This window comes from Drosophila bipectinata, chromosome 3R, assembly GCF_030179905.1.
Source record: "Drosophila bipectinata strain 14024-0381.07 chromosome 3R, DbipHiC1v2, whole genome shotgun sequence".
NCBI lineage: Eukaryota > Metazoa > Arthropoda > Insecta > Diptera > Drosophilidae > Drosophila > Drosophila bipectinata.
The window spans coordinates 15280376-15295436 of record NC_091739.1 but is presented as its reverse complement, the minus strand read 5'-3'; the positions used below and the strand labels follow the sequence as shown (position 1 = coordinate 15295436).

Sequence of the window (15061 nt, the reverse complement as noted above, 5' to 3'; positions counted from 1 at the left end):
GATTGTGCTTTTGGTCACACTTTAAAAAACGCGCGCAATTGTTAATAACATTATTTTATTTATATTTACAAAATATCACGAACATGGCAGAGTCCGGCAAAGCCAAGGTTCTGCAAAACACAGGGAAGTTTGTAAGCGAAAACCGAACCGAAGGGTAAGTAGTACAAATAGTTAAATAAACTGAATTTAAATGGTTTTTGAAAACTTCCTAGTGACGATTTTTACAATGAGGCTGGGTACCGACAATCTCGGGAGAATGACAAGATCGACTCCAAATATGGCTTCGATAGGGTCAAGGACAGTCAGGAGAGGACTGGCTACCTTATCAATATGCATTCGGTAAGTGGAAAGACCTATGAAAACATTTAAAGCTGACCTATTCCTCCCCAGAATGAAGTGCTGGATGAGGACCGAAGACTCATCGCTGCTCTGGATTTGTTTTTTATCCAAATGGATGGTTCTCGCTTCAAATGCACGGTGACCTACCAACCATACTTGCTGATACGTCCAGAGGATAACATGCACCTGGAAGTGGCACGATTTCTTGGGCGGAAGTACTCGGGTCAGATCTCTAGCCTGGAACACATCACCAAAGAGGATTTGGATCTGCCCAATCATTTGTCTGGCCTGCAGCAGCAGTACCTAAAACTGTCCTTTCTAAATCAAACAGCCATGACCAAGGTGAGACGGGAACTGATGGCCGCGGTAAGGCGCAACCAGGAGCGGCAGAAATCCAACACCTACTACATGCAGATGTTGGCAACATCGCTGGCCCAATCCTCGGCTGGTTCCGAGGACGCTTCGGTGGCCAAGAAGCAGCAGGACTACATGGACTGTATAGTGGATATACGGGAGCATGATGTACCCTACCATGTGCGAGTCTCCATAGATCTTCGCATTTTCTGCGGGCAGTGGTACAATATCCGTTGCCGGAGTGGCGTGGAGATGCCGACCATCACCAGTAGGCCAGACATCCTGGAGAGACCTGAGCCTGTGGTCCTGGCCTTTGATATTGAAACAACAAAGTTGCCTCTGAAGTTCCCGGATGCCCAGACGGATCAGATTATGATGATTTCCTATATGATTGACGGCCAGGGATACTTGATAACCAATCGAGAGATCATCTCCTCGGATGTAGACGACTTCGAGTACACCCCCAAGCCGGAATTCGAGGGAAACTTTATAGTCTACAACGAGGAGAACGAGATGCACCTGCTCCAGAAGTTCTTTGATCATATCATGGAGGTGCGTCCTCACATTGTTGTGACCTACAACGGAGACTTCTTCGACTGGCCTTTCGTGGAGACCAGAGCGGCTGTCTATGACCTAGACATGAAGCAGGAGATTGGCTTCTCCAAGGTGAGGGATGGCAACTACCTCAGTCGACCCTCCATTCACATGGATTGCCTCTGCTGGGTAAAGAGAGATTCCTATTTGCCTGTCGGATCGCAAGGCTTGAAGGCAGTGGCAAAGGCCAAACTGAGATACGATCCCGTGGAGCTCGATCCTGAGGACATGTGCCGCATGGCCGTGGAACAGCCCCAAGTTTTGGCCAATTACTCCGTCTCAGATGCAGTGGCTACTTACTATCTTTACATGAAATATGTGCATCCTTTTATCTTCGCCCTGAACACGATTATCCCAATGGAACCGGATGAGATTTTGAGGAAGGGCTCTGGTACTCTATGCGAGACTCTTCTAATGGTGGAGGCCTATCACGCCCATATCGTCTACCCCAACAAGCACCAACAGGAACTGAACAAGCTGTCCAGCGAGGGGCATGTCCTGGATTCAGAAACCTATGTGGGAGGTCACGTAGAGGCCCTGGAATCTGGTGTATTTCGTGCGGACATTCCCTGCCGTTTCAGGCTGGATCCTGCCATGGTCAAGCAACTCCAGGAGCATTTGGACGCCGTCCTGCGCCATGCCATCGAGGTGGAGGAGGGCATTCCCATGGATAAAGTCCTTAATCTGGATGAGGTGCGCCAAGAGATTCTGCAGGGCCTACAAGGCCTCCATGACATTCCCAATCGTCTGGAGCAGCCGGTCATCTATCACTTGGATGTGGGCGCCATGTACCCAAACATTATCCTGACCAATCGTCTGCAGCCTTCGGCCATGGTGAGCGACCTGGATTGCGCCGCCTGTGACTTCAATAAGCCCGGAGTTCGCTGCAAACGCTCCATGGACTGGCTGTGGCGCGGAGAGATGCTGCCAGCTTCACGAAACGAGTTCCAGCGCATTCAGCAGCAGCTGGAGACAGAGAAGTTTCCTCCTTTGTTCCCGGGTGGACCGCAGAGGGCTTTCCACGAGCTATCCAAGGAGGATCAGGCCGGGTATGAGAAGAAACGTCTGACGGATTACTGCCGCAAGGCCTACAAGAAAACCAAGCTTACCAAACTGGAGACCAGGACCTCGACTATATGCCAAAAGGAGAACAGCTTCTATGTGGACACTGTCCGGGCTTTTCGAGACCGTCGTTACGAGTACAAAGGACTTACCAAGGTGGCCAAAGCTTCGGTAAATGCAGCTGTGGCGTCGGGAGATGCGGCTGAGATCAAGGCGGCCAAAGGCCGGGAGGTCCTCTACGACTCCCTTCAGCTGGCCCACAAGTGCATCCTGAACTCTTTCTACGGCTATGTGATGAGGAGGGGCGCCAGGTGGCATTCCATGCCCATGGCAGGCATTGTGTGTCTCACCGGCTCCAATATCATCACCAAGGCCAGGGAGATCATCGAACGAGTGGGTCGTCCCCTGGAGCTGGACACTGACGGTATTTGGTGCATACTGCCAGGCTCCTTTCCCCAAGAGTTCACTATCCACACCAGTCACGAGAAGAAGAAAAAGATCAACATATCCTATCCGAACGCCGTGCTGAACACCATGGTGAAGGATCACTTTACCAACGACCAGTACCACGAGTTGAGGAAGGACAAGGAGGGGGATCTGCCCAAGTACGACATAAGAGACGAGAACTCCATTTTCTTTGAGGTGGATGGTCCCTACCTGGCCATGGTCCTGCCAGCCGCTAAGGAGGAGGGCAAGAAGCTGAAGAAACGCTATGCCGTTTTCAATTTTGACGGATCCCTGGCGGAACTGAAGGGTTTCGAGGTAAAGCGTCGTGGTGAGTTGCAGTTGATCAAGAACTTCCAGAGTTCCGTCTTCGAGGCTTTCCTGGCGGGCAGCACCCTGGAGGAGTGCTACGCCTCCGTAGCCAAGGTGGCCGACTACTGGCTGGACGTCCTCTACAGCCGGGGATCCAATCTGCCGGACTCGGAGCTGTTCGAGCTGATTGCGGAGAACAAGAGCATGTCGAAGAAACTGGAGGAGTATGGTGCTCAGAAGAGCACATCCATTTCCACGGCCAAGCGATTGGCAGAGTTCCTGGGCGAGCAGATGGTCAAGGATGCGGGTTTGGCGTGCAAGTACATCATCTCCAAGAAACCAGAGGGGGCTCCCGTTACGGAGAGGGCCATTCCGTTGGCTATTTTCCAGTCGGAGCCGAGCGTCCGCCGCCATCATCTTCGTCGCTGGCTTAAGGACTCGACGATGGGCGATGCGGATATACGGGATGTCCTGGACTGGAACTACTACATAGAGCGTTTGGGTGGCACCATACAGAAGATTATTACCATTCCAGCAGCTCTGCAGGGACTGGCCAATCCAGTGCCTAGAGTGCAGCACCCGGATTGGTTGCACAAGAAGATGCTGGAGAAGAATGACGTGCTGAAGCAGCGCAGGATCAACGAGATGTTCACTAGTAGGCCCAAACCGAAGCCATTGGTTTCTTCTGAGGATAAGCTGGCGGATATGGAGGATCTGGCAGGCAGGGATGGATGTGAAGACGTTGCAGGACGCCCCGTAGTCACAAAACGGAAGAGGGCGCAAGTGGATGACGGAGAGGAGGATCAAGAAAAATCACCCCAGGCAACCACTTGGCGGCAGGCTCTCGGTGCTCCCCCGCCAATCGGAGAGACCAGGAAAACCATCGTGGAGTGGGTGCGCTTCCAGAAGCGCAAGTGGCAGTGGCAGCAGGAGCAGCGCCAAAAGAGGCGTCAGGCCAATAAACGCTCCCGCAGCGATGATTCAGCCCCAGTGGCCAGAGCAACTGGCTCGGCAGCTACTCTAGGCGGCTTCCTGCGACGGGCCCAACGTACCCTGCTGGACCAACCCTGGCAGATCCTGCAGCTGGTGCCTATCGACGATCTCGGCCACTTCACCGTATGGGCTTTGATTGGAGAAGAGCTGCACAGAATAAAGCTAACGGTTCCAAGGATATTCTACGTTAACCAGAGGAGTGCCGCTCCTCCGGAGGAGGGTCAGTTGTGGCGCAAGGTGAACCGAGTTCTGCCCCGCTCCCGACCCGTTTTCAATCTCTACAGGTACAGTGTCCCGGAGCAGCTCTTCAGAGACAACTCGCTGGGCATGTTGGCGGACTTGGCCACGCCGGATATCGAGGGCATCTACGAGACCCAAATGACCTTGGAGTTCCGTGCGCTGATGGACATGGGCTGTATTTGCGGAGTGCAGCGCGAGGAGGCACGGCGCCTGGCCCAGCTAGCCACCAAGGATCTGGAGAGCTTCACCATCGAACAGCTGGAGCAGCGACCTCAAACGCAGGTTAAGTACCTGGCGAGTGCGAACCACAGGATGCGGAAGATCTATCTGTACCAGCACAACACGCCGACGGCCAAGAAGGAGATCTGGTCCCTGATCCTGATGCCCAGCAAGAAGGGTTACATATTCGCGTTGGACACAGTGCGAGCCAACCAAATGCCCAACATGCGGCAACTGTACGCGGCGGAGCGTCTGGCTTTGATTAGAAACCTGACCACCGCAGAGCAAGACAAGATTCCCGTAGAGGATTACACTTTTGAGGTGCTCATCGAGGTGGATGTCAAGCAGATCTACAGGCACATCCAGCGCGCCCTCACCACCTACAAGCAGGAGCACCAGGGGCCAACGATTCTGTGCCTGCAGACAGCCCTAGAGGCGCGCAAGCTCAGCCTGGCGATGCCCATCTTGCTGGAATTCCCCCAGGCCCAGATCCACATCTCCGACGATGCCAGCTTGCTGTCGGGTCTGGATTGGCAGCGACAGGGTTCCCGGGCAGTGGTCCGGCACTTCCTCAACCTCAACAACGTGTTGGACCTGATGCTCGATCAGTGTCGCTACTTCCATGTGCCCATCGGGAACATGCCACCGGATACGGTGCTCTTTGGAGCAGACCTATTCTTTGCGCGTCTGCTGCAGCGGCACAACTTTGTGCTGTGGTGGTCGGCCAGCACCAGGCCGGATCTGGGAGGCCGGGAGGCGGATGACAGCCGCCTGCTGGCCGAGTTCGAGGAGAGCATCAGCGTGGTGCAGAACAAGGCGGGTTTCTACCCGGATGTGTGCGTGGAACTGGCGCTGGACAGCCTGGCGGTGAGTGCTCTTTTGCAGTCTACCAGGATACAAGAAATGGAGGGAGCCTCCTCGGCGATTACCTTCGATGTGATGCCGCAGGTATCGCTGGAGGAAATGATCGGAACAGTACCCGCCGCCACGCTTCCCAGCTACGATGAAACGGCTCTCTGCTCGGCGGCCTTCCGGGTGATGCGTTCGATGGTCAATGGGTGGCTGCGTGAGGTCTCCATCAACCGGAACATCTTCTCCGACTTCCAGATTGTCCACTTCTACCGGTGGGTGCGCTCCAGCAACGCCCTACTGTATGATCCTGCCCTCCGGCGATCCCTCAACAATCTGATGAGAAAGATGTTCCTCCGCATCATCGCCGAGTTCAAGAGACTGGGCGCCACGATCGTGTATGCAGACTTCAATCGGATCATTCTGAGTTCCGGCAAGAAGTCTGTCTCCGATGCCCTGGGCTACGTGGACTACATCGTGCAGAGTTTGAGGAACAAGGAGATGTTCCACTCCATCCAGCTGAGCTTCGAGCAGTGCTGGAACTTTATGCTCTGGATGGACCAGGCGAATTTCTCGGGTATCCGTGGTAAACTGCCTAAGGGAATTGATGAGACTGTCTCCTCCATTGTATCCACCACGATGCGACGAGAGCCAGAAGTAAATGAGGTCGAGGATGGGACCGAAGATGAAGATGAAGATGCAGAGAACCGAGATCCCGTGGAAATCGTTGAGACCGAGGCAGATCAAGAGGAGGAACTGTCTCTAGAGCTCAATTGGACCATCGGGGAGCATTTGCCGGATGAAAATGAGTGCCGCGAGAAGTTCGAATCTCTCCTGACCCTTTTCATGCAGTCGCTGGCCGAAAAGAAAACTACTGAGCAAGCCATTCGGGATATTTCTCACTCCGCCTTCGACTTTATCCTTAAGCTGCATAAGAACTATGGAAAAGGAAAGCCCAGTCCCGGCCTGGAACTGATCCGCACCTTGATCAAGGTGCTCAGTGTGGACAAAACTCTGGCGGAGCAAATCAACGAGCTGCGAAGGAACATGCTGAGGCTGGTCGGGATCGGCGAGTTCTCGGACATGGCCGAATGGACGGATCCCTGCGACAGCCACGTCATTAACGAGGTGATCTGCAAGGCCTGCAACCATTGCCGGGACTTGGACCTCTGCAAGGACAAGCACCGCGCCATGAAGGATGGAGTGTAAGTATAGCAGAACACGTCTCAGAATTTATTCTTACGATATATTTTGTGCAGACCCGTTTGGCTTTGTGCCCAGTGCTATGTGGCTTACGACAACGAGGAGATAGAAATGCGCATGCTAGACGCCCTTCAGCGCAAGATGATGTCCTATGTCCTGCAGGATCTGCGCTGTGCCCGCTGCAGCGAAATCAAGCGCGAAAATCTGGCCGAGTTCTGCACCTGTGCGGGCAACTTTGTGCCTCTCATCAGCGGCAAGGACATTCAAACGCTGCTAAGCACCTTCAGCAAGGTGGCAGTGAACCACAAGATGCAGTTGCTCCAGCAGACAGTCCAACAGGCACTGAACACGCCGCGTTAACTGATTTTTGATGTGTTTTAGATTATGGAATTTGTATCATTAGCATATGAATATATTTTAGGCGTTAAACGAATTGCATTTTCTCATTTTCCACCCCGTTACAGACACTTTACATTGGTTTACAGACGTGGGGCTATTGGTTTTCCGATTTTATTGGATGTTTGACGTACCAAGATATCACCTCTTCCGTGTACTTGCAGACGAAATCAGCAGCAAAATTTAAAGCAATTAAACTAAGTCATACGCGGAGTTAGCCCTTTAGTTGGCAGGCTGTGTAATGGGGTCGATCTTGACCTCGGGGAACTTGAAATCGGGGAACTTGGTGAAGTCGGTCTTGCCGTCGCTGCCGAACTGCTTGGCCACACGATCCAGTTCATTCTTGATCTCACGCTCGATTTCGGGGTTGGGGTCCACCAGTTTGCCGCCGCTGTAAAGAAGACATGAATGGCTTGTTATGATTATCCTTGACCACAAAGCCTACCTGCTCTTCTGCTTGTACTCGCGCACTTTGTCCAGGAACAGCTGCTGGATGGGATCAGAGGCCTTGTTCAGGGCTGGGGCCACGATGGCGATGTTGCGGCGGGCTTCGGTGCGCAGGACACGCACGCCATTCAGCAGGGATTGCGACAGCATCTGGAGAGGATTAGAGTCAATTAGAATCGCGGGTAATATGTAACCTTAAAAAGGTTATGTAATATGATTTGTTGTTTAAGAGGTGTCCAGCCGGTTTCAAAAACTGTCGTCCCGTCAGGATCTCAGTTTCAGTTTTCGTTTTCCTTTCCAACTCCTTAAACTTTATTTATAAAGCTATTTTTACCTTAATTTCCTTCGCAAATGCAAACTTTCGCACGGAAAACAGTCAATTGTCAGTTCACAATGGCAGCTGAGATTAGTGATGGCACATGACCGATTATTTTAAAGTTGTCACGACATGAAGAGGATTATGGTGGAAAAATTTGAATTTTTTTAAATAATTCCATCCTATTTTAATATTTATTTAAGTCTGAAAGAAGCTTTAATGTATTAAGATTCAAAAATTAAATTAAATAACAGAAATTTTGAAAGATAACCGCGTTTAAAAAAATACCAACTACCAGTGGGACCATCAGGTGGTTAGCGCCTGGTCACACTACTTGCTCCATGTTCCACGTCAAGCGCCGGAAAAAAACACGACTTGCATTTATTTAATTTCTCTGGCGACTTGGCGAATATATTGCATCTAAGATGGTGAGCCTGCTGCAGGAAATCGACACCGAGCACGAGGACATGGTCCACCATGCGGCGCTGGACTTCTATGGGCTGCTGCTGGCCACTTGCTCCTCTGATGGCAGCGTCCGCATCTTCCACTCCCGTAAGAACAACAAGGCGCTGGCTGAGCTCAAGGGCCACCAGGGTCCCGTGTGGCAGGTGGCATGGGCGCACCCAAAGTTCGGCAACATCCTAGCTTCTTGCTCCTACGATCGCAAGGTGATCGTCTGGAAATCGACGACGCCCCGGGACTGGAGTAAACTGTAAGTATTACGGGTCACACACAAACACAGACCCCCAAGCACACCGATAAACAATAGATGCATTGAGAGAGTCGACGGATGGATACCTCTTGTTTGGAAATAAAATATTGTGTAAACAATGTTATGGTTAAGGTTTTAAACAATTTAGAAACTAACATCCATCTATAATAATTAAATATTTAGTGAAGGAGGTTAGATGGTATTATAGATTAGAATACCAATATTGCCTCTATCAGTACTCGGTACCCACATAATACATTAAAAAGACCTCATGTTGTACATATGTTTTTGGAGCTGTTATCATTTGCTTGGCTGCCACATCTAATCTTTGTTTTTGTCTTCCTGCCGCATTTCAGTTATGAATACAGCAACCACGACTCTTCAGTGAACTCTGTGGATTTCGCCCCCTCCGAATATGGATTAGTTCTGGCCTGCGCCAGCTCCGATGGCTCGATTTCGGTGCTAACCTGCAACACGGAATATGGCTCTTGGGATGCCAAGAAGATACCAAATGCTCACACTATTGGTGTGAATGCTATTTCATGGTGCCCGGCTCAAGCGCCGGATCCAGCTTTCGACCAGCGCGTCACATCCCGATCGACGGCCGTTAAGCGTTTAGTAAGCGGCGGATGCGATAATCTCGTTAAGGTCTGGCGTGAAGACAACGATCGCTGGGTGGAGGAACAGCGTCTTGAGGCGCATTCTGATTGGGTGCGCGACGTGGCCTGGGCGCCGTCGATCGGCTTGCCCCGCTCGCAGATTGCCACGGCCTCCCAGGATCGGCACGTGATCGTTTGGACCAGCAACGCAGATCTGACACAGTGGTCTTACAGTGTCCTGCACACATTCGACGACGCCGTGTGGAGCATTTCCTGGTCCACCACCGGAAATATTCTGGCCGTTACCGGTGGCGATAACAATGTCACACTGTGGAAGGAGAATACCGAGGGCCAGTGGATCAGAATCAACTACGAATCGGGCACTGCCATCCAGTCGAAGCAGCCGTCGTCGCACCTTCCCCATTCCCAGCACTCCCAGCAGCAGCAGCCGCCAGCACAACAGCAGCTTCAGCAGGCGCCCTCGCATCCGGGTCCGTCCTCCGACTCGGAGCACAGCTCCAACCTGTCCAACTCTAACCTGTCGAACTCGCAGCTATCAAACTGAACTGAAACCCCTTCAATTATCGTGCTAGTGTTGTGGTCATATGTTATCCTTCGCAAATACAATATATAATATACGCATTAAAGTTCCCCCTCTGAAATGATGTCCTTTTTGTGAAAGATGCGATTGAGATGATTGGATTTTAGTAAATAAATTACCGCGAAACTTTATTGAAAATAAGAAAGTAGAGGACGTGTAGTTTGTGTGGGAAAGTTAAGTTCCTTGGAAAACGGCTCACGCTTAGTTCTCGTAATTAGCATTAAAAGGAAGAGAAAGCGAGTGTTGACCTAATGTACCACGTTTTGTAATTAATACGTCTGCTCGAAGGAAAAGTAATCACGGACTCTATGCGAAATTGCATAGAATTAACCTCCTTTTATGATACATTGACTTGGGCCAGCGATTAAGTCGCTCCGATAATTAGTCATAGATTAGGCTACGCCTGGCTTCGCCACACTAGTACGGGTGAGAAAATTGAAAATCCATGAAGCCGGCCCTAGGCTCTAGGTACCTCAGGCCCTCTATCCGTTTGTTGATACTTTGGTAAGTAATTTTTCATTCATGAGAACGGAAGTTACTCATTTCGTGTAAATTCGGGACACGTGCCGCGATAAAACACGAAACAAACAAACATTTTGCTAGAACCAATAACTTGGATGGGTGAACGGTGGAGGAGCTATCGTGGAGGTTCTTTCGTGTGGAGTTTCTCGCCTGGGTCTCTTATCTTGTTTCACACGGTTTTCGAAAGTTTAACTCTTTTGATCTGACTTTGGAACAACTTCCTCTTCAACTGAAGTATTTATGGCCGAGATAAGGTCTTGTTTTATCCTCATAATACTTTAAAGCCCGGTTTAAAACCATAACTGATTCATACACTATTAAAGAGTTACCATATTGCCCATTGACCAGGAGGTGGAGCCCCGATGAGTGAGTAATCGGCAAAGGTCAAGCATTTACATTGAGATTGCCCTAATGACAAACAATTGAAGATTGCATGTCCCGGCGAAGGAAATTGTGGTGCGACCAACGCCACAGTAAATCCGAATCCGAAATAATTGCATTTTAATAATACAAGTGGAACGGCGATTAAATTCAGGCACTTTTTAATTTGAATTCCAATTAAGGAATGTCACTCAGGATCAAAACTCCAGGACAAGTTCACTGCTCTTGACGGCGTGGCGGAGCCCCCCACTAAAAACCTTATTAGAATAACGTAGCAAGGTGCATTGGAATACCTATGGTCTTAAGCTGATTTTTTGCAAGTACGTCTGGGGCGGGTGAGTTAAGGGGCCTTAGCCACCACATAGTACTCCAACTAATTGTCGACCACTTCGGCTGCGGTGCAAATATTTGGGAGAAGCCAACAAAAAACGATTTGGGGCCGAAGGAGCTACCGAACATTTTGATGATGTCATGGATTGCGTGCAACCAGGCCGTCATCAATGGTCTCGGACTAAGGACTCTCCTCGGACCAAGTCCGGTTTGCATGGGCAATTTTGTTGCAGAAGTTTTTGGCGCTTCTGGGCTACCATAAGAAATGGTCGTAACCCATAATCAGTGCGGTTTAATCGTGTTCTGACCGCGGGGAGCCCAACTCCAGGCCCCTCTTCTCCCAAATCCCTCCACAGACCACATAGCTCAGCTAGCCACTGGCCCTGCTGCATTGATTTTTTTGTGCGGGTACTTTCATTCCTGGGTTTTCGGGTTTAATGGTCACCTCTCTGGAACTTTCACTTTTTTGATGTGCGTAAATTTGCATATTTGTCGCGGGGGTAAAGGGTGCAGGGTGACCACAGACTGTTCCATTTTGCCTTTCCTGGCCAAAACCCCTTGGTATTGTGGATGAATAATGAACTATGTCCGACAATGATGACGCCGCCACTAATTAGTTTTTTCGTCTGTAGATAGGTCATTGAAATCGTCACATATTTTTTGTTTAAATCACTTTTCTGGAGTGTTTTTTTTTAGCCACAGAGTACAGAATATTCTAAAGCTTTCTTAGCTTATTTAGTAGCACAGATATAAGTTATGGAGTTGTAAGTATAAGCGCTTTATAGATCATTTGATTTATTTTCAGGCCCCTAATAAATCCATCCATATTAAAAAGAATCTCGAAACTATAGTTATTCTAATATATTCCATCTAATATTCCCAAGAACTTGTGAAAATTAAGCTATTTTTATAGTCACCCCCTAAGGATCAGGATTCCTAGACCTCAAGCAATGACGTCTTGACCTGGCCACGCATGAGTTATTCGAATATGTTCGTGAGCTTTAGCATTTCGCAGTTATTTTTATGTTTTACTTTATTTTTTTTTAGCCTGGGCCAACATGACATGCTAAGGAACCTGTTCTTGGGGGCAGGCCACACTGCGTATACGTAACGGAATGGCCAAAAGTCCCCCAAAAGTGTCGCACCTTGCTAAAATCAAGGTGTACATTAACAAATGAACTTGAAATAATTCACAAAAGAGCTTAGAACGCTGTACGAATATTTAGCATGCATTTGGCTGCATTTAGGTGGCAATGGAGTGGCCGCAATGGCCGAGAATGATAAATTGGGAAAGTCATGGAAAGGTTATTTGGTCAAGTGTTGGCCAAGAGACAAGGCTAACAAGGAGCAGTGGCTATCGAAGCTCTCGCCTCGCTTTGCATGCAACTTTCGGTGGCAGTAAGACGACCTGCCCTCAGGCCCTCGTCCAGCCCTAGACCCACCTCTGACTTGGCTATGTGTGCATGTCCTGGAACGCACGAAAACAAACTTGCATGCCCGACTTGGTGAAAGTGTGTGTCTATATGCAATTAGACCTGGTCATAATATGGAATTAAAGGACTTAAATTGGCATTCTTTGAAGCCGCTAATGCGGTCCTGGCGTTGTAATCAGCAAAACTATGATGACCTCTAGGCATGAGTACACCCCGAATGAGATTTCGTGAGAAAATTATATATCGCTGGTTGCTAGACGGAGAAACTCCAAAGTCGCACTAATTAATCATCAGTTAAGACCAAAAACATGACGCCCAGATTGTTGAAAGGGAATTAGTTCTTTAATTACAATCGCCTCATGGGCGGCAAGGGCCTTTCCTTTTCGAAGGCGGCACCTCCAATTCGTTGCAGTCTCTGATTTAGTCAAAAGATTCCGTGATTTTTCTATATAATTTTCCTGCTTGTTTTCCGTTTTGGCTTTTTTTTGTTTTTGTTGCTGCGGCTGTTGGGCCAGGAACATTTATCAATAACGTCAAGAAATAAATATCCAAAATAAATTTAGGACTTTTGCCGCATGGTAAATTGAATCGAGTGGCCCGGCCATTTTTTCTGAATAATAATTAAAGAAAATTTATTTATACATTTAAATATGTAGGTACCTTTTTGTACTCGAGTACTCCAACTATACATATAAAGCTATATTTCCCATTTCGCCGGACGCGTTTATGGACGATTTGCGTAGATGGTACGATGGGTCGTATCCTTAAAATAAGGATAAATGGAATAAAGTTGGTATTTGTGATGATACTTTAATGATATATATCAAGCAAAATTATGTGATTGTGTAAATATAATAAAGCTAATTTTGTGGATGTTTATCTATATATTTTAAGGAGAAATTGTGTTTATTTTATCGCAGACTTTCCACATAAATTGGATTTATTCTATGACATTTTTTCTATTCTTTTCATTGTGTTTTTATTACACTGTAATAAATAAAATGGAATGATATGAATTTGAAAAATTAAACCTAAATCTGATTGTGTTGACCCCATCGTTCATGGACCTAAAATGAAATGTATTCTAATTACTTGGATCCCCCTTGGATTTTCGTGAATATTTTCTGGAAAGCGTTTCCGTTCGCCGTGCGTGTAACAAATGAATTTGCAACAAAAGCAATGTGGCACGTTTAGTTAAGGAATAATTGTTTAGGTACGTAGAAGTAGAAGGTTTAAGATTAGGAAAGAACCAGTGAAAAAAATGGGAATATTATTTAGAGATATAGGGTCCAAGCTTTCAGTGCATTTGCTAGTTCATTTTCCAGAACGAGTATTCTTATCAGAGTTACTGTTTCTGGGAATGGATTTGACTTGGAGGCAAGAACAGGAAGTCTCCAGTATCTACATGAATGCGGCAATGAATGCTAAATATTATCAGCTATGTGGGCGTAGACTTGGGCTCTGAGACGGTTATTATAAAACTCAAATGCCATTGCATCATGAATGTCAAGACTAAAGAAATAAAATGCTAAACTTAAAATGAGTTATTCATTTTTTATAGTGAATTTCTTCTAGGAGTCCCAAACCCCAACATTCAGCTAATTGTTTATGCTGTCGCAGCGATTACAAAAATCGTTTATAAGGCGATCGAGGTGGCTGATAAGGAACAGCACCACCTGAACACTAGAGCCTGACATTTTCCACAATCGGAAACAAAGAGTTGGGGCTCGGCCAAAAATAAACGAAAGGAATCCGTGTTGGGGAAAAGTGGGGAGAATTTTCATGTCGAGGAAACCAAAATTGACCACAAAGGGTTTTGTTTCTCGGTGTAAATTATTGACTTTGAATAGTAACCGGCTCAGACAACGGCAGACGTGGCCGAAAGTTTCGCATCCGTTTGCTGGCCTGTTCGATATTCCCCGAAAATGGTGATTTATAAAATGGGGCCTGGGGGCGTGGCCTGCAACCTTTTTTTCTGTTTGTGTTTCGGTAGCAGGTTGCAACATTTGCGGCTCTCTGTTGCAATGTTTGAAAGCAACAAGCAACCCACTCATCTTGGGTAATTCAAACGTAATTAGGGCCATGCACCGCCCAACTTGAAAAATAATCATAAAAGCCAGCCGCGAGTGAGAGAACTCGGCTAAGAATAATGGCCAAAATAACTATTTGCCTTTGAGTTGGCTCTTTTTGTTGTTGTTTTTGGTGCGTGCTAATGTTACACTTTATTGTGGTTGCTTCTTGTTGTTGTTCGGCTTAAACTCTGCGGGCCCCCAAAAAGTAGGCTATGCAATGGCTCTAATGCCTTCGTCATTATTATGGCTCGCACACACACACAACACCGTAATACGTACACCCATGGGCCAGGACGACACCGACGACGAGGACGATGAGGACGAGACGAGGTCGCTACAATAAAAAAGCCAACAAAAAACAGAAACTGCACGAAGGTAAAGCCAAACACTAGGCTAAAATAACTAAAACGACTAAGGGCGTACAAAAATCCATCTTCGTTAACAAAACTCGCTCACGAAACAACGAAGCAGTTACAAGTGCGTTCGAGCTTGCCTGACACATACACTTGCACAAATTATATGGACCTGGCAAGTTCAAAATCTGCCCAGAGATTTAGGCCCACCGCCTCCAGCCCCTGGCAGTCGCCGCTCCGGCCGTAGCACATTAATGTAGTGGAATACCCTGCCACACGTGGAGGGATCT

The 15061-nt window shown here is 48.2% G+C and overlaps 3 protein-coding genes across 3 annotated transcripts; 2 read left to right on the top strand and 1 right to left on the bottom strand.

The window, feature by feature from the left end:
* Positions 1-7030, top strand: PolE1 (DNA polymerase epsilon catalytic subunit 1). The gene is made up of 4 exons (XM_017247945.3): positions 1-154; positions 213-339; positions 391-6611; positions 6666-7030. The coding sequence occupies exons 1-4, from the start codon at positions 84-86 to the stop codon at positions 6967-6969; spliced, it is 6723 nt and encodes a 2240-aa protein (XP_017103434.2). The 5' UTR covers positions 1-83; the 3' UTR covers positions 6970-7030.
* A 75-nt stretch (positions 7031-7105) lies between these two features.
* Positions 7106-7941, bottom strand: ATPsynCF6 (ATP synthase, coupling factor 6). The gene is made up of 3 exons (XM_017247947.3): positions 7787-7941; positions 7451-7602; positions 7106-7396 (listed from the first exon to the last, which is right to left on the bottom strand). The coding sequence occupies exons 2-3, from the start codon at positions 7600-7602 to the stop codon at positions 7228-7230; spliced, it is 321 nt and encodes a 106-aa protein (XP_017103436.2). The 5' UTR covers positions 7787-7941; the 3' UTR covers positions 7106-7227.
* Positions 7942-8087: 146 nt separating this feature from the next.
* Positions 8088-9741, top strand: Sec13 (secretory 13). Its single transcript, XM_017247946.3, has 2 exons — positions 8088-8480; positions 8837-9741. The coding sequence occupies exons 1-2, from the start codon at positions 8194-8196 to the stop codon at positions 9642-9644; spliced, it is 1095 nt and encodes a 364-aa protein (XP_017103435.2). The 5' UTR covers positions 8088-8193; the 3' UTR covers positions 9645-9741.
* The last annotated feature ends 5320 nt before the right edge of the window (positions 9742-15061 follow it).

Bases quoted from the DNA above. Each gene is read 5' to 3' on its own strand.
- PolE1 (XM_017247945.3), top strand. From the start codon at position 84: ATGGCAGAGTCCGGCAAAGCCAAGGTTCTGCAAAACACAGGGAAGTTT. The intron at 340-390 runs GTAAGTGGAAAG...ATTCCTCCCCAG, and splicing joins ACCTTATCAATATGCATTCG to AATGAAGTGCTGGATGAGGA. The intron at 6,612-6,665 runs GTAAGTATAGCA...TATTTTGTGCAG, and splicing joins CGCGCCATGAAGGATGGAGT to ACCCGTTTGGCTTTGTGCCC.
- ATPsynCF6 (XM_017247947.3), bottom strand. From the start codon at position 7,602: ATGCTGTCGCAATCCCTGCTGAATGGCGTGCGTGTCCTGCGCACCGAA. The intron at 7,397-7,450 runs GTAGGCTTTGTG...TCTTCTTTACAG, and splicing joins GAGTACAAGCAGAAGAGCAG to CGGCGGCAAACTGGTGGACC.
- Sec13 (XM_017247946.3), top strand. From the start codon at position 8,194: ATGGTGAGCCTGCTGCAGGAAATCGACACCGAGCACGAGGACATGGTC. The intron at 8,481-8,836 runs GTAAGTATTACG...GCCGCATTTCAG, and splicing joins CCCCGGGACTGGAGTAAACT to TTATGAATACAGCAACCACG.